General features: G+C 47.4%; 1 protein-coding gene across 1 annotated transcript in view; it reads left to right on the top strand.

Moving 5' to 3' along the window:
* LOC308150028 (myosin-9-like) overlaps nucleotides 1-16,084 on the top strand; it is a gene marked incomplete at its 3' end in the record, with an annotated part of 50,016 nt that overhangs the window by 13,222 nt on the left and 20,710 nt on the right. The window contains exons 11-24 of the mRNA XM_080522900.1: nucleotides 3,684-3,779; nucleotides 4,089-4,360; nucleotides 4,700-4,873; nucleotides 5,163-5,336; nucleotides 6,271-6,385; nucleotides 7,163-7,350; nucleotides 7,508-7,629; nucleotides 8,450-8,519; nucleotides 10,657-10,817; nucleotides 11,345-11,453; nucleotides 11,841-11,972; nucleotides 13,918-14,124; nucleotides 14,805-14,942; nucleotides 15,096-15,219. Of these exons, the coding sequence (XP_080379026.1) occupies nucleotides 3,684-3,779; nucleotides 4,089-4,360; nucleotides 4,700-4,873; nucleotides 5,163-5,336; nucleotides 6,271-6,385; nucleotides 7,163-7,350; nucleotides 7,508-7,629; nucleotides 8,450-8,519; nucleotides 10,657-10,817; nucleotides 11,345-11,453; nucleotides 11,841-11,972; nucleotides 13,918-14,124; nucleotides 14,805-14,942; nucleotides 15,096-15,219 (2,082 nt within the window). The remainder of the gene's footprint in view (nucleotides 1-3,683; nucleotides 3,780-4,088; nucleotides 4,361-4,699; nucleotides 4,874-5,162; nucleotides 5,337-6,270; nucleotides 6,386-7,162; nucleotides 7,351-7,507; nucleotides 7,630-8,449; nucleotides 8,520-10,656; nucleotides 10,818-11,344; nucleotides 11,454-11,840; nucleotides 11,973-13,917; nucleotides 14,125-14,804; nucleotides 14,943-15,095; nucleotides 15,220-16,084) is intronic.

The following is a 16,084-nucleotide window of genomic DNA, read 5'->3' as shown; positions in this document are numbered from 1 at the left end:
ATTGATGGTAGGTATGGATGCATGATAGATAGATAGATATATCTTTATTTATGTGTCACTCCTCAACAAACAGGTATGGTATAAAAAACAGCAACAAAAGGTGCATTAAAAAGTTGAGGACTACTCACATGGAGTTGTGAGACACAATACAATTCATAGCAATCAGACTCCTGAGCCCTCAGACTCTGCTGCGTGCTAAGCCCCATCCTCTACAACCTCTACACCTACGACTTCACCCCCGTCCACCCCAGCAACTCCATCGTAAAGTTTGCAGACGACACCACCGTGGTGGGCTGCATCTCGGGGGGGGGGGGACGAGGCGGCGTACAGGGATGAGGTGGAGCAGCTGGGCAAGCTGTGCAAGGTTAACAACCTGCTGCTGAACCAGTCAAAGACCCAGGAAATCATCGTGGACTTGAGGAGGAAAAAATCTGAGGTCCAGCCCCTGCTCGTCGATGGAGGGAGCATGGAGAGAGTCTCAACCCTCCGATTCCTGGGGGTGCACATACAGGATGACCTGTCCTGGAAGACCAACACAGCAGCCATCATCAAGAAGGCACAACAGCGGCTCTACTTCCTGAGAGTCCTCAGGAAAAACCACATCAGACAGGAGCTGCTTGTGACCTTCTACCGCTGCACAGTGGAGCGCATCCTCACCTACTGCATCTGCGTGTGGTTCTCCAGCTGCACAGCCGCAGAGAGGAATGCGCTACAGAGAGTCGTGAGATCGGCCCAGAAGATCACCGGCGCCCCCCTCCCCTCTCTGGAAGAGCTGTACAACACACGCTGCCTCAGGAAGGCCTCCAAGATCTCCAGAGACCCATCCCACCCTGGGAACGAACACTTTGTTCGGCTGCCCTCGGACAGGCGGTTCAGGACCATGTTCGCAAGGACTAATAGACTGAAGCTCAGCTTCTACATTCTACATTCCATTCAGGCCCTGAACACAGCATAGACCTAGGTTCTAGGCCCTGGACAATCTAGACAATTTGATGGCAGCTACTAGATTGTAATCAAGTGCAATACTGAAACACAACTGTGAACATTTCAAATCTGCAAACTGCGACACTTTAAATGAATGTGCAATAACACTATGTGCAATATGACAACCCTCGGGTACATAAGGTTCAGAGATAGGAAATGTTAGAATAGGTATAGCATAGCATAGAGTACAGCACAGTGTTTTATTTGTATAGTATAGTGGATAGTGTACATAGCCTTTATTTATGTAAACCAGCTCTTTTCCCTTCTTGTTTTTAGTTTTTTTCCTAGCACCAGGGGAGCCCCCCCTCCCAAATTTCGTTGTATGGTACCTGTACTATATCAATGACAATAAAGACCATTCATTCATTGCAATACAAATTAAAAACGTACATTCAAGTACTATTACACTTGAACTATTACACAACAAATACCATTGGCATTACAATAAAATACAATATGTAAAGGCAATGAAATATGAAAAAAAAGGAGGAGGGGGCAGTTTATTGTGTGATGCTCATGAAGGCTACTCTTCTTTGTAGGATGAGGTGGCAAGCCTTGGCACATTCATTTATGCAGTGTTCACCAGCTAAAATTGTACACAATTTATTATGGTCATCAAAGTCATTAAAATTCTCATAGTGTTTTGATAAAAAGATCAGCGCGGATGTCGTTGTAAAGTTCACAGTGTAATAAGACGTGGGCTTCGGATTCAATCGAACCACTGTTGCACAGTGTGCAGAAACGACTTTCCACTGGGGTGTTAGTGTATCTGCCGGTTTCCAGGGCTAAGGGAGCGACTCCACACCTAAACTTGGCAAGGGCACTTCTATGCTGCCTGGGCATAATGTATTGAACATAGGGTTCTGATTCAAAAACATTTTTAAAAGAACAGTAAGTACGCAGTTTGTTTCCCTCTGGCCTGTTAATCTGCAGGAGCCATTTCTCCTTGTCTGCCTCTGCAACTGCTTCATCAAGACTCTGTAGATCATTTCTTGGTAGGATTAGATCAGTGCTGGCGAGATGGGATGGATGTAGAGAGCTAAAAAATGTTCGCACCGTATGAGCATAGTTTTTCACATTTCTCATCTGGTTAGCCCACAGGAACACACGCTTACATAGCCTGTTATCCGGCATACCACACAGTCTCTTCCAGTTCTTGAAAATGCATGACCACTGGTGTTGCCACATGGTTTTCCACCCCAAATCACCTTGTATGGCAGCATTCGGTGTGTACCCACACCCAAATAAAAACGACATGCCCTATTGAAAACAGCATTAATACAAGAGTGACTTTTGTAACCCCAGACAGCAGCTGCATAGGTCAGGATGGGCAGAACCAAAGATTCAAACAATTTGGTGAAACATTTGAAGGGGAAACCACCCAATATTTTGCTTTTGGCTATAATTGCACCTAGTGCTCTATTAGCATGCAAGGCTAGATGTTTAGCAGTTACACTATAGTCTAGGAACTCTGTTAAGTATAGACCCAGATATTTGTATTCTCTGACTACCTCTAGTGGGGAAAGCCTGCAGGAGAAGCTAAAACTGGACAGGGGCTTTGCTGGATTTCTGAAATGCACTACTTTGGTTTTATCAACATTTATATTTAGTTTCCACTCCTGGCACCAACTATGGACCAGTGTCAGCATCTCCTGTAGTTCCTCTTCTGTCTCAGAGATCAGGGTAATATCATCTGCGTATAAAAGTATAGAGATCTTTTCATTTCCTATAGGGACACCTTTTCCCAGGGCCTTAATTGCTATACTTAAGTCATTTATATATATGGAGAACAGAACAGGTGACAAAATGCAGCCCTGTTTTACGCTGATGTCGACTGGGAACCAATCTGTAAGGCTACCATTTACACGGACACAGCATTTCACATTTTCGTACAGAGCAGTAAGACAGTTAAGGATGTTGCCATGTAGGCCTACAGCTGACAACTTCTCCCATAGCATGCTACGGTTAATATGATCAAAGGCTTTGTATCGATAAAAGAGCAGAAGGTAGATTTTCTAAGCTTTTTCCTTGAGTCTATAATAGTAGTTAAAGTGGCAATATGGTCTATACAACTCCTTTTCTTTCTAAACCCATTTTGTTCATCTGTTATGATGCTGTTGGACTCCACCCACTCAGAGACCCTGTTATGTAACACACAGCAGAACAGTTTATATACAGCAGAGGTCAAAGTAATCCCTCGATAGTTTGCAGGTATTCTTTTATCTTTTCCCCCGCCTTTATAGATAGGGTTGATGATGCCATAATTCTGGGATTGTGCCATTAAGAAAACAATGATTAAAAAGCCTATGCAGTAAGTTAAGTGCATTACCATTTTTCAGAACATCAGCAGGTAGCCCATCAAAACCATATGCTTTGCGTTTCTTGGCTGCTTGCAGGACTTTGACAATCTCATGCTCACTGATTGGCTGGTTCAGGGATGTATCCAGGTTAAAGTGGGGGTGCTCTGTGACTCTGGCGAGGGTGGGGCCCCTATGCTGGTTCGCCTGGAACAAGCTGGCAAACTCGCTCCTCCACGACTCTAGGACAGATTCTTTATCAGTCTGCATGTTTTCAGAGTGATTACTTCCAGGGGTTTTAATGTTCTGTCTCTGTGTGTGTGTCTCTCTCTCTCTTTCTCTGTCTGTCTCTTGTTCGCTGTCTCTCGTGTGTGTGTGTGTGTGTGTGTGTGTGTGTCTCAGGTCTGTTGAAGACTGTATCTGCCGTGCTCCAGATGGGGAACATGAGCTTCAAGAAGGAACGGAACACAGACCAGGCCTCCATGCCTGACGACACGGGTACGTGATCTTCCACCGCCCCTCCCTTCCCCTGTGACATTTACATTTAACCATATGTGTTCCCTAGCTAAGCCCAGGCCCTGTCCAGACTCATCCCTCTATCCCTTAAGCTGTCAGACTTTTGTGTTTCCCTCAGGAGGATTAGACAGGTATGAGCAGGGTAGCTCAACCTCGGGGAGGCTGGGCGGAATCTTTGATCTTTGCCACCTTGCATATTATATAGCCTCCCTAGTGTTTTTAGGGAGAAGAAAAAAAACTATTCTGGGCACTCACCCATCCACCCACCCCCCTCTCTCCCCCCCCCGACAGCTGCCCAGAAAGTGTGCCACCTGCTGGGCATGAACGTGACCGACTTCACCCGCGCCATCCTGTCCCCGCGGATCAAGGTGGGCCGAGACTACGTGCAGAAGGCCCAGACCCAGGAGCAGGCCGAGTTCGGGATTGAGGCCCTGGCCAAGGCCTCCTACGAGAGGATGTTCCGCTGGCTGGTCATGCGCATCAACAAGGCCCTGGACAAGACCAAGAGGCAGGGCGCCTCCTTCATCGGCATCCTGGACATCGCCGGCTTTGAGATCTTCGAGGTGAGACACAGGGGAACACAGGGACACGGGGTGGGTGTGATCCCAATAGAATCTCCTTCGTTCCTTGCGTCCTGCTATCCTCCCTTCCTTCCTCAAAGAAGCATTGGAGGGTAAAGTCCAAGGCTCCTCCCCTTTTAGATGTTCTTCTCCAATGCTGTTTGAGCAGGAAGCAAGATGGCGGGGATGGAGGAGAGACTTGGGACGCGAGCTCTGTTGTGTATATCTACAGTGGATGAAGAAAGTCTCAAGGGTGCTCATTGGTCGCGGATGGGGTTTCCAAATAATATCTAATCTGTACTCTCTCTCCCTCTTTCTCCATCCCTCTCTCTCTCTCTGCAGCTGAACTCGTTTGAGCAGCTGTGCATCAACTACACCAACGAGAAGCTGCAGCAGCTGTTCAACCACACCATGTTCGTCCTGGAGCAGGAGGAGTACCAGAGGGAGGGCATCGAGTGGAGCTTCATCGACTTCGGCCTGGACCTGCAGCCCTGCATCGACCTCATCGAGAAGCATGTAAGTAACCCCCTCTTCTTCTGCCTCGTCTTCTCCTGAGTCTTGGAACCTGCAGCAGTATGCTACGCTTTACGTTAAAAATACACAAACTTCATGTAATGTTAAATTATACAACAATAGGGTAGTCCACATACAGATAGGAGAGTTCGGAGGGCACTTGATCTCGCTTTCTGTCTGTGTCTGGAGGACGTTGATTGCAGTCAATTTCCTCCAGTCTTCACCCAATCACCTCATTCTCTGTCTCTCTCTCTGTTCCTCTTGCTCTCTCTCTCTCCCCCTCCCTCCCTAGGCGAGTCCCCCAGGTGTGCTGGCCCTGCTGGACGAGGAGTGTTGGTTCCCCAAGGCCACCGACAAGAGCTTCGTAGAGAAGGTGGTTCAGGAGCAGGGCAACAACCCCAAGTTCCACAAGCCCAAGAAACTGAAGGACACCGCCGACTTCTCCATCATGCACTACGCTGGAAGGGTCAGTCACTCTAAGGGCCCTATTATGCACTTCTTAACTTGCCGTCTTAAGTCTTAATTAAGAAGCACCGCCAGGTTAAGACCTACCGCCACCCTTATTATGCGCTTCATACGCGCTACTGCTATTATGCAGGTGTCCCTAGGCGCCCACACATAAGACGTAAGACTCCCGTGCATAAATTACTCATTGTGGGAGTGTTCATATGTTAATGAAGTGCGTTAGGCGCCCCTGCTATTATGCGATCTGAGTTTGCGCCTAGCGCTAAGAAGTGGTTTGAAAAGTTCTTAGGCGCTAGACTTCATGCACGTTTTCAAACACGGCCGCTGCTACTTCTTCCCACGCCTGTTTCACCACCTCGGCTCGGGGAGGATTTCGCGCCATTCCAAAGATTGCGAACTGACGAGCCTTGACCTCATGCACGAGCTTGTTACTTTCTTCTGCAGAGAAGCGCGCTGACCTCCTTCTTAGGACTTCCATAATAGCATAGCGCTAATGACTTAACGCAGCCGGTTCTTAAAGGGAATGGCACCTGGCATGCTGATTGGGTTGATTGAGAAGACGCCCAAAACACACCCATGACTAATTTCTGGGCTTAGCGCCGGGTCTTAGGCGCCCACTACCGCACGCATAATAGCAAAGTGGCCTTGACCACGCCTCCACGTCTTAAGTTTAGATCTACCGCCTCGTCTTATTGCTTAAGACTTATGAAGTGCATAATAGGGCCCTAAGAGTCTAGAGTCTAATGACCTATCGTCTATGACGGCCATCTTAGACTGAACAAAGTGATGAAGCTCACAAGGACCACTGCAACTCCATTTTAAACTTTGATCATGTTCTTAGAAAAACAATTATTTCATCAACTTCTGCTGAGATCCCGAGTTAGGATTCGTAGTAAGTGCTTAATAGTGACCCCCTCTCCCCCCCCCTCCCTCAGGTGGACTACAAGGCAGATGAGTGGCTAATGAAGAACATGGACCCGCTGAACGACAACGTGGCCTCGCTGCTCAACCAGTCCTCTGACAAGTTTGTGTCCGACCTCTGGAGAGACGGTAAGCGAGCAACTGCCAAAACGGACCAGTTTGGTTTGAATTCTGACAGTTTGGTTTGAAATCTGATAGTTTGGTTTGAAATCTGACAGTTTGGTTTGAAATCTGACAGTTTGGTTTGAAATCTGACAGTTTGGTTTGAAATCTGACAGTTTGGTTTGAAATCTGACAGTTTGGTTTGAATTCTGACAGTTTGGTTTGAATTCTGACAGTTTGGTTTGAATTCTGACAGTTTGGATTCTAATGGCTTTGCTGGCATTATATGGATATAATAGGGGTAGTGGTGGCGAGATGATAAGGTTCTGAATCTAGAGCATGGCCTAGTTTACCTTGGAACTAGATGAAGCCTATAGTCTGGAGAATCCTTTATATAGTTCAATTGTAATTGGCTTAATCTCGGTCAAGGAAACTACCTCCTGTATGTGAACATCCGCCTGTAACTGTTGTGTTGAAGTATGAGGCAACCTAGTGTTTGTTTTGAGAACTGCAGGAAAGAGGACAAATTTGGGCATAATGAACATTAGTAGTAGCCTGTACTATTTAGCCCATCATAGGCTGGTTTCACAGACCAGGCTTGAGCCCAGTCCTGGACTAAATCACATTGTCAATGTAAAATCTCCATTTGAAGATGCTTTTTTAGTCTCGGATTAGGCTTAAGCCTTGTCTGTGAAACCGGCCCCAGGTATTTTCATTCCAGTTTAAACCGTTTTTAAGTCAGCTTCTATAGATTCACGTTAATGTCTATGAACTTCACTCATTTTACCCTCCTCCCTCTCCTAGTGGACCGTATCGTCGGTCTGGACAAGGTGGCGGGCATTTCAGAAGCGCACGGGGCGTTCAAGGTCCGTAAGGGAATGTTCCGGACCGTGGGCCAGCTCTACAAGGAGCAGCTGTCTAACCTGATGACCACTCTGAGGAACACCAACCCTAACTTCGTACGCTGCATCATCCCCAACCACGAGAAAAAGGTACAAGTTATTACAGTTACCAGTAGTTACCAGTACTAGAGTTCCACCAGACTCCATGTCTGGAGGATGAGTAAGTCAGCCATGTTGTGTGACCCTCTCTCCTCTCCTCTGCCCTCATCTCCCCTCACCTCTCCCCCCCTCTCCTCTCCTCTGTCAGGCTGGTAAGCTGGAGCCCCACCTGGTTCTGGACCAGCTGAGGTGTAACGGGGTTCTGGAGGGGATCCGTATCTGCAGACAGGGCTTCCCCAACCGCATCGTCTTCCAGGAGTTCAGACAGAGGTAAACAGACGAGCTCTTAGGGGCTTTACACACTACAGAACCCAGTCATACTGAGGTCAACCTGGAGCCTCTGTTACACTACAGGACCCAGTCATACTGAGGTACACCTGGACCCTCTGTTACACTACAGGACCCAGTCATACTGTGTGTGTTCAGACAGAGGTAAACCTGGAGCATCTCTTAGGGTCACTACAGGACTCAGTCAGTCTGATCTCATCTACGGGGCCGAATCATCCTGTGCGAGTTCACACCACACAGAGGTAAACATGGGCCAAGTAGATTAGACAGTTGAATCTAATCCAATCTGGGCCCAATCACACTGTGCTCTCTCAGGTATCTCTGGCTAGTCGGGTACAGCTCTGTAGTGTGAATGAAGGTTTAGTGTGTTCTCCATCCTTCCTGTGGGCAGACCACTGGACTGCGCGTTTTACATTTACATTTACATTTTAAGACATTTAGCACACGCTTTTATCCAAACAAGTAGTATTTGTCTAAAAGTAAGTGAATCATCTATATGTTACGGTACATGTGGGAATACGGTACATGTGGGAAAACTAGGGTTAGGGTTAGGTGCTAGGGTGACTTGGTACATGCTGGCATGTCTAACCCTAACCCTAACCCTAGCACCTAACCCTAACCCTAGTTTTCCCACATGTACCGTATTCCCACATGTACCGTAACATATACGTCAGTCATCATCAAGAAATGACTATTGATGTTGACTATTGCGCCAATTGTGTGTGTATGTTTATGGATTGCACTGTACTGTACTGGGTATATACCTGTGTGTGTTAACTGTTTACACTTCTCCCTATCCAAGGTATGAGATCCTCACCCCCAATTCCATTCCTAAGGGATTCATGGATGGCAAGCAGGCCTGTGTGCTCATGGTAAGACTGGAGTGGGCAGACTGGATCGCCTTTCATCAGCCTCAAGTTTCACTTTAATGTTAAAATGCTTAAAATGTACTCTGATGATATAATTGCACATTGCAAGGTTGTTGTTGTTGTGATCAGAACATCGTTGTTGTTGTTGTTGTGATCAGAACATGCCTAAACGACTACCGCCCGGTGGTAGTCGGTGGCACTCACACCAATCATCATGAAGTGCTTCGAGAAACTAGTCCGGGCCCACATAGTCACACGCCTCCCGCCCAACCTGGATCCATACCAGTTCGCCTACAGAGCCCACAGGTCCACAGAGGACGCCATCGCGACGACTCTCCACTCCACTCTATCCCACCTGGAGAGGGGAAACAGCTACGCGAGACTGCTCTTTGTGGACTTCAGCTCTGCCTTCAACACCATCCTTCCAGACAGGCTAGTGACCAAACTACTAGACCTGGTAATCACACTCTATATGTGCATGGATCAAGGACTTCCTGTCTGACCGCCCCCAGAGGGTGCGGGTGGGCTCCCACACCTCCACAGCCCTCAGACTCAGCACTGGGTCCCCCCAGGGCTGCGTGCTAAGCCCCATCCTCTACAACCTCTACACCTACGACTTCACCCCCGTCCACCCCAGCAACTCCATCGTAAAGTTTGCAGACGACACCACCGTGGTGGGCTGCATCTCGGGGGGGGACGAGGCGGCGTACAGGGATGAGGTGGAGAAGCTGGGCAAGCTGTGCAAGGTTAACAACCTGCTGCTGAACCAGTCAAAGACCCAGGAAATCATCGTGGACTTCAGGAGGAAAAAATCTGAGGTCCAGCCCCTGCCCGTCGATGGAGGGAGCGTGGAGAGAGTCTCAACCCTCCGATTCCTGGGGGTGCACATACAGGATGACCTGTCCTGGAAGATCAACACAGCAGCCATCATCAAGAAGGCACAACAGCGGCTCTACTTCCTGAGAGTCCTCAGGAAAGACCACATCGGACAGGAGATGCTTGTGACCTTCTACCGCTGCGCAGTGGAGAGCATCCTCACCTACTGCATCTGCGTGTGGTTCTCCAGCTGCACAGCCACAGAGAGGAATGCGCTACAGAGAGTCGTGAGATCGGCCCAGAAGATCACCGGCGCCCCCCTCCCCTCTCTGGAAGAGCTGTACAACACACGCTGCCTCAGGAATGCCTCCAAGATCTCCAGAGACCCATCCCACCTGGGTACGAACACTTTGCTCGTCTGCCCTCGGACAGGCGGTTCAGGACCATGTTCGCAAGGACAAACAGACTGAAGCTCAGCTTCTACCCCAGGGCCATTCAGGCCCTGAACACAGCAAAGACCTAGGTTCTAGGCCCTGGACAATCTAGACAATTTGATGGCAGCTACTAGATTGAAATCAAGTGCAACACTGAAACACAACTGTGAACATTTCAAACCTGCAAACTGCGACACTTTAAATGAATGTGCAATAACACTGTGCAATATGACAACCCTCGGGTACATAAGGTTCAGAGATAGGAAATGTTAGAATAGGTATAGCATAGCATAGAGTACAGCACAGTGTTTTATTTGTATAGTATAGTATAGTGTACATAGCCTTTATTTATGTAAACCAGCTCTTTTCCCTTGTTTTTAGTTTTTTTTTCCTTTTTTTTTTCCTAGCACCAGGGGAGCCCCCCCTCCCAAATTTCGTTGTTTGGTACCTGTACTATATCAATGACAATAAAGACCATAAAGACCATTCATTTATTCATTCAACATCAACTGACCGGTCTATTGTTGTCCTAAGGCATAAGCCTAATCCTAGACTAAACATTTTAAGTGTGATTTTTCACACTTTGGACAGATTTTTAGTCCAGGACCAGGCTTAAGCCTTGTCTGTGAAGCCGGTTCATTATCTATCAGATGGGCCTTTTTTTTTATTTTATTTTTTTGTCAGTCGATATTCCCATCCCTGGAATGACCTATTTATTGACTTGCACTTTCCCGCTCTGCTCCTCTCCTCTCTTCCCCTCTCCTCTCTTCCCCTCCCCTCGCTTCCCCTCTCATCTCATCTCCTCTCCCTCCCCCTCTCTTCTCTTCCCCTCCCCTCTCTTCCCCTGCCTCTCTTCTCCCCTCCCCTCCTCTCCTCCCCTCCCCTCCCAGATCAAGGCTCTGGAGCTGGACCCTAACCTGTTCCGTATCGGCCAGAGTAAAGTGTTCTTCCGGGCCGGCGTCCTGGCTCACCTGGAGGAGGAGCGAGACATGAAGATCACAGACGTCATCATCAGCTTCCAGGCCTGGTGCCGAGGCTACGTGGCCCGCAAGTAAGGACCGCCTAGATGTGTCCAGGGTTCCCGCGCTGGTCTTAAAAAGCTTTAAAGTCGAAAAATCAATTCAAATCAAATCTCAATTCGCTGCCCCTGGGAGAAATTATTGGCGAACGAAGAAGCTACGGCAGGATGACAAAAAGCTATCATTTGGTGTCGCGAATAGGTCTACAATTATATTCAAAGAGGTCTAAAAAGGTCTTAAATTTGACTTGTTGAAACTTGTCGGAACCCTGTGTGTGACAGCAGCTGATGAAACCGGGGGAACAAGTCAAAATGTTCGGACTTTTATTCTGAAAAAATACATTTAAAAAGTCCTTGGTTGCTGACTTGTTCCCGCTTTCACCAGCTGCTGTCACATATGGTAGAGCCATCGCTAGCATGGCCTCATTGTCTTACGATGGGTATCGGCTGGTGTTTTGGTGTTTCATTCCCAGAGATTTGTGTTTTCCGTATCTGTTTTCAGTATCTCTGTTCTCAAGTTTTACTTACTTACTCATAACGTGCTTCTTCCCCCCTCTCAGAGCCTACACTAAGAGACAGCAGCAGCTGACGGCCATGAAGGTGATCCAGAGGAACTGTGCCGCCTACCTCAAACTCAGGAACTGGCAGTGGTGGAGACTCTTCACTAAGGTACAGAAGATGAGCCCCATAATATGCCTGAAATTATTTACCTTGTCTTTCTCTTTTACAAACATTTACAGGTGTCTCACTCACACGACAGTAATAATATCTAAGGGAATATATACTTTTGACTGGTACTGTATATTGCCTTGGATATTATTACTGTTGTGTGTGTGTGTGACACCTGTAAATGCTTGTAAAAGAGAAAGACACAGTATACACGTGCACACACACACCCTCCAAAAGTAAAGATGCTAGAACATTGCCATCTCCAAAATCAAAAACATCAATGTTTTGGAGCCTAAATAAATACCAGTTCTGCAGACACGTGGTCTGAGTGTGTCTTCTCCCCTGTCTCTAACACACCTCCATGGTGGTTGTGTCCCCCCCCCCCAGGTGAAGCCCCTGCTGCAGGTGACCAGGCAGGAGGAGGAGATGCTGGCCCGGGACGAGGAGCTGGTGAAGGTGAAGGAGAGGCAGCTGCAGGCGGAGCAGCAGATGCAGGAGTTTGAGGCCAAACAGCAACAGGTACAGTACTGGTCTGGGGTCAGTTGGTAGAGGAGGGTCAGGGGTCAGTTGGTAGAGGGGGGTCAGGGGTCAGTTGGTAGAGGGGGGTCAGGGGTCACTTGGTAGAGGGGGGTCAGTTGGTAGAGGGGGGTCAGGGGTCAGTTGGTAGACCATGGCGTTAGCAACGTGAAGATTGGCGGTTCGATTCCTGGCTGGGACCGTATAATGGGGTGTATTCGGGTAAACTGGGACATTGGATAATGTGGGAGACCAAAGCTCCCCAGTGTGTTTATTTCCTGTTGTAACAAAATCTACTTGAGAATATTCAGTCACATGACATCCATGCTAAACCTACAGTAAAAGTCCTGTTCTCTAGATTTTGTTAGAACAGGAAATAAACAGACTGGAGCCCACATTACCCAGTCCCAGATTATCTGAATTCACCCTACACTAAGCATATTCAGTGTTTCCTCCAGGATTTTTTACATTAGTGGCGGAGCGGTTATCTGTATCTATTTTTTTTTCCGAGTGCACGCGCATAAAACGCGCACTGGCGCTCAAAACAAAGACGAAGTTTCACCAAAAACTACAGGATGGCAACAATTATAATTTCTTAAATAGTGGTTAAGTCATTAAAGCCGAGCAGGTGATTTTATATAGAAGGTTGTAGTGACCGCTCGTTAGCGAGCAAAGTATTCATAATTCACGGCGTTCCAGCCTTGTATAAAGCACTGTTATATGTTTATGTTTACTACATCACCCATGCTGCTTAGCGGGTGATATGACGTGATATAAGTGGGACGGAGATGAATGAATGTTGTTGTTGTTGTTGTCAGTACGCATGAAGAGAGTGAGAATAAAGCGCACATAATTGTTTTTCTACCGGCAAAACGACTAGATCGTCCTGTTATTGCCGTCACTCCTACAAGGTGATCAAATACCAATATATCCTACAGCTGCAGCGGAACATGCGGAACGCGCATTACACACACACACACATTCGGACCAATCACAAAACTGTTTTGAAAGCGCGTCGCCTCGCTATCTGATTCAGTCTCGATTGCAGTGCGAACACAAACAACGAGGTTAATTGCAACATTGTAACATATTGTAAATAACTACGCCCTAAATCGTAACGAAATGTTGGTCTGGAAGCGGCCTAAATCTAGCTTCAATCTGCTTTTTTTCTGTTCTCCGGTCATAATAACTCGCTGCCTTTCTGCGCAGCCTGAATCAAAGTGGACTGTCTGAATCAATTAGTGGCGGAGGAAGTTCTTTCGTGGCGGCCCACCACCAATAAATGCATATAGAGGAAACACTGATATTGTGGGAGTGAGTAGAAACGAGGAGACTGCAGACAGGTTGTCGAGTCTGACGTTTTACTTCCCAACTTTGAATAACAGAACAGCAGCAGTAGTATCACAGTGCAACAGCAAGGGTAACAATAGCTTAACGTAAAGTGTCTCGTGTATAAACAGGAACTGCTAACTCTAAACACTAGCCAGTAAGCCCCTGGGTTGAACTCTCAACTCTCCGTCTTAAAGGAGCCGTACCTCCTCCTCCCATAGTGTCTAGGGAATGTCTATGTACAGTGGGTCACCACAATATATACATTGTACTGTAAGCCGCCGTGGGTAAAGGCATCTAAATGGCATGTGTATGAGGGACGGAGACATCACCCACACAATGATTATGAATAGCATTTAGAAGGGGTCTGTTCTCTAGCCTGGCACCAGAATAACACTTGGTTGTTACAGACCACAAAATTAAACGGTCTCACCAAGGTCTCAAAGTACTTTACTTTGCATCTGAAGACCCATCACGAACCACGCTCGATTAGCCGCAAGCTATCCCCGTTGCTGGAGGTGCTGTGGTGGTTTATAAACCCTTGTAAAGCCAAGTCCTTGACCTTTGACCTCCATAACTAACTTGGTTATTTGTTGTTCCTCCGTCCTCCCCCCCCCAGCTGAGTTCTGAGAAGCTGGCCCTCCAGGAGCAGCTGCAGGCGGAGACGGAGCTGTGTGCCGAGGCTGAGGAGATGAGGTCCCGCCTGGCCACGCGCAAGCAGGAGCTGGAGGAGATCCTCCACGACCTGGAGTCCCGGGTGGAGGAGGAGGAGGAGAGGGTCACCTCGCTGCAGACGGAGAGGAAGAAGATGCAGACGAACATCACCGTGAGTCAGGGGTTCACGCGCTGGTCTTAAAAAGCCTTAAAGTCTAAAATCCAGTATTCCAATTCCAATCCATAAGGCCTAAAAAAAAGTCCAAAATGTCAGTTATTCTGTCTAAAAATGAGGTGCTAGGTCTTAAAAATTAGATCCCGCAAGGAAATCACTCCGACCACATCTATTTACGCGGAAATTAATCAAGCTGGAACCAAAAAAATGCCAATTCGCTTCCTGTTTTGTCTGTATGGCAGTGAAAATCCCTAATTTCATCACCTCGAGGATGACCAAAAAGCTATCATATGGTCAAAATATAGGTCAAATTATATTCAAAGAGGTCTAAGAAAAGGTCTAAAAAGATCTTAAATTTGACTTGTTGAAACTTGTAGGAACGCTGGAGAGTGGTGGACGTGGTCTTAGGTTAAAGGGATACCTCGCCCCGTGAATTCCATATGACATTCTGTCAACCGATGCAACCGGGAGGGGGGAGTAGGCGTTCGATACTTTGCCACAGCCGACAGTGGCTAACTTTAGCGTCGGATCAATGTCCCCTATTTTGGTCTCGTGGTCTGGTGGTTCATGCATGCCAGAGTCCGTTGTAAGAACGAGAGAGTGATGGAGGCGTTGAAACAGTGATGGAGGAGGTAAACGAACAGAAGTAAAACCTCTCTCTCGCTCTCTCTCCTCAGGACTTGGAGCAGCAGCTGGATGAGGAGGAGGGAGCCAGGCAGAAGCTGCAGCTGGAGAAGGTGACGACGGACGCCAAGCTGAAGAAGATCGAGGAGGAGGTGATGGTGCTGGACGACCAGAACAACAAACTCAACAAGGTGAACTACCGGCCATGACACCACACAGACACAGACAGACAGACAGACAGACAGACGCACCTCTAGAGCAGACAGACACAGACAGACAGACATACAGACAGAATAGTGTTAGGATTGTGTGTGACTGTGGATATTGTTTTTGTTTGTTAACAGGAGAAGAAGCTTCTGGACGAGAGGATCTCTGAGTTCACCACCAACCTGGCGGAGGAGGAGGAGAAGTCCAAGAGCCTGCAGAAGCTGAAGAACAAACACGAGGCCATGATCACCGACCTGGAAGGTAGGCGTCAGCTCGCTGCTGTCAGCTGGGTTTGGTTTCACGCCATTGGACTTGAGTAATGACGACAATACCTGATATTCCTTCCCCTCCAATGGACCTATCGCTAAGCCACGCCCCCTTTGAGAACTCTGACAAACAAACAACGCTTCACTGACAGTGATTGACTGACCGACCGTGACTGAGTGACATTCAATGACTTACAATGGCGGGAGTTGGCAGATTTCTGATTTACCACAGCAAGTAATAGACATGTTTTTTTAAAGACGACAAGAATATTTAGTCTAGAAGCTTTTCACCATCAGATATTAGCGAGTTGTTTGTCCGAGTTTTCTGCCTGTAGTGACTTTTGCTGTGATGTGATTGGACAATTTCTATTTTGGGGCGTGGCTTAGCGATAGGTTCCATTCACACCTTAACCTCTGAGGTTGTCTGAGTTGTGTCCTTAAGAGGTTTCCTTTCCTTGCCTCCTTTCCTTCATCTACACTGGTCTGAATGGAGATTGGACGGGCCAGAATGAGAGCTATGTGGATGATGGCTGGACTGACTTTGACCTTTTCCAGTTGTTCAAGATCAGTGTGGAGGAAGTGAAAGAGACAAACCAAGGATGCTACTTTTAGGCTTGGTTTCAGAGACATCGAAAACATCATTTAGTCCAGGACTAAACTTAATCTGTGTCCGGAAACCGGACCTTAGAGTATGGAGGCATACTCCTGACTTCCCTTCCCTTCCCTCTCTCTCCCTCAGACAAGTCTGTGTAAAAAGGATAAGCAAAGGAAACTAAACCACATTGTTAGTATATCGTGACGTTAGAATTATAAGGTTCTATCTCCATTTTTGGAGAGACGTAATCTGATCCATTCGATGT

This window comes from Nansenia antarctica (genome assembly GCF_963989245.1).
Source record: "Nansenia antarctica genome assembly, chromosome: 2".
Classification (NCBI taxonomy): Eukaryota; Metazoa; Chordata; class Actinopteri; order Argentiniformes; family Microstomatidae; genus Nansenia; species Nansenia antarctica.
This window is presented reverse-complemented; position numbering and strand designations above follow the sequence as displayed.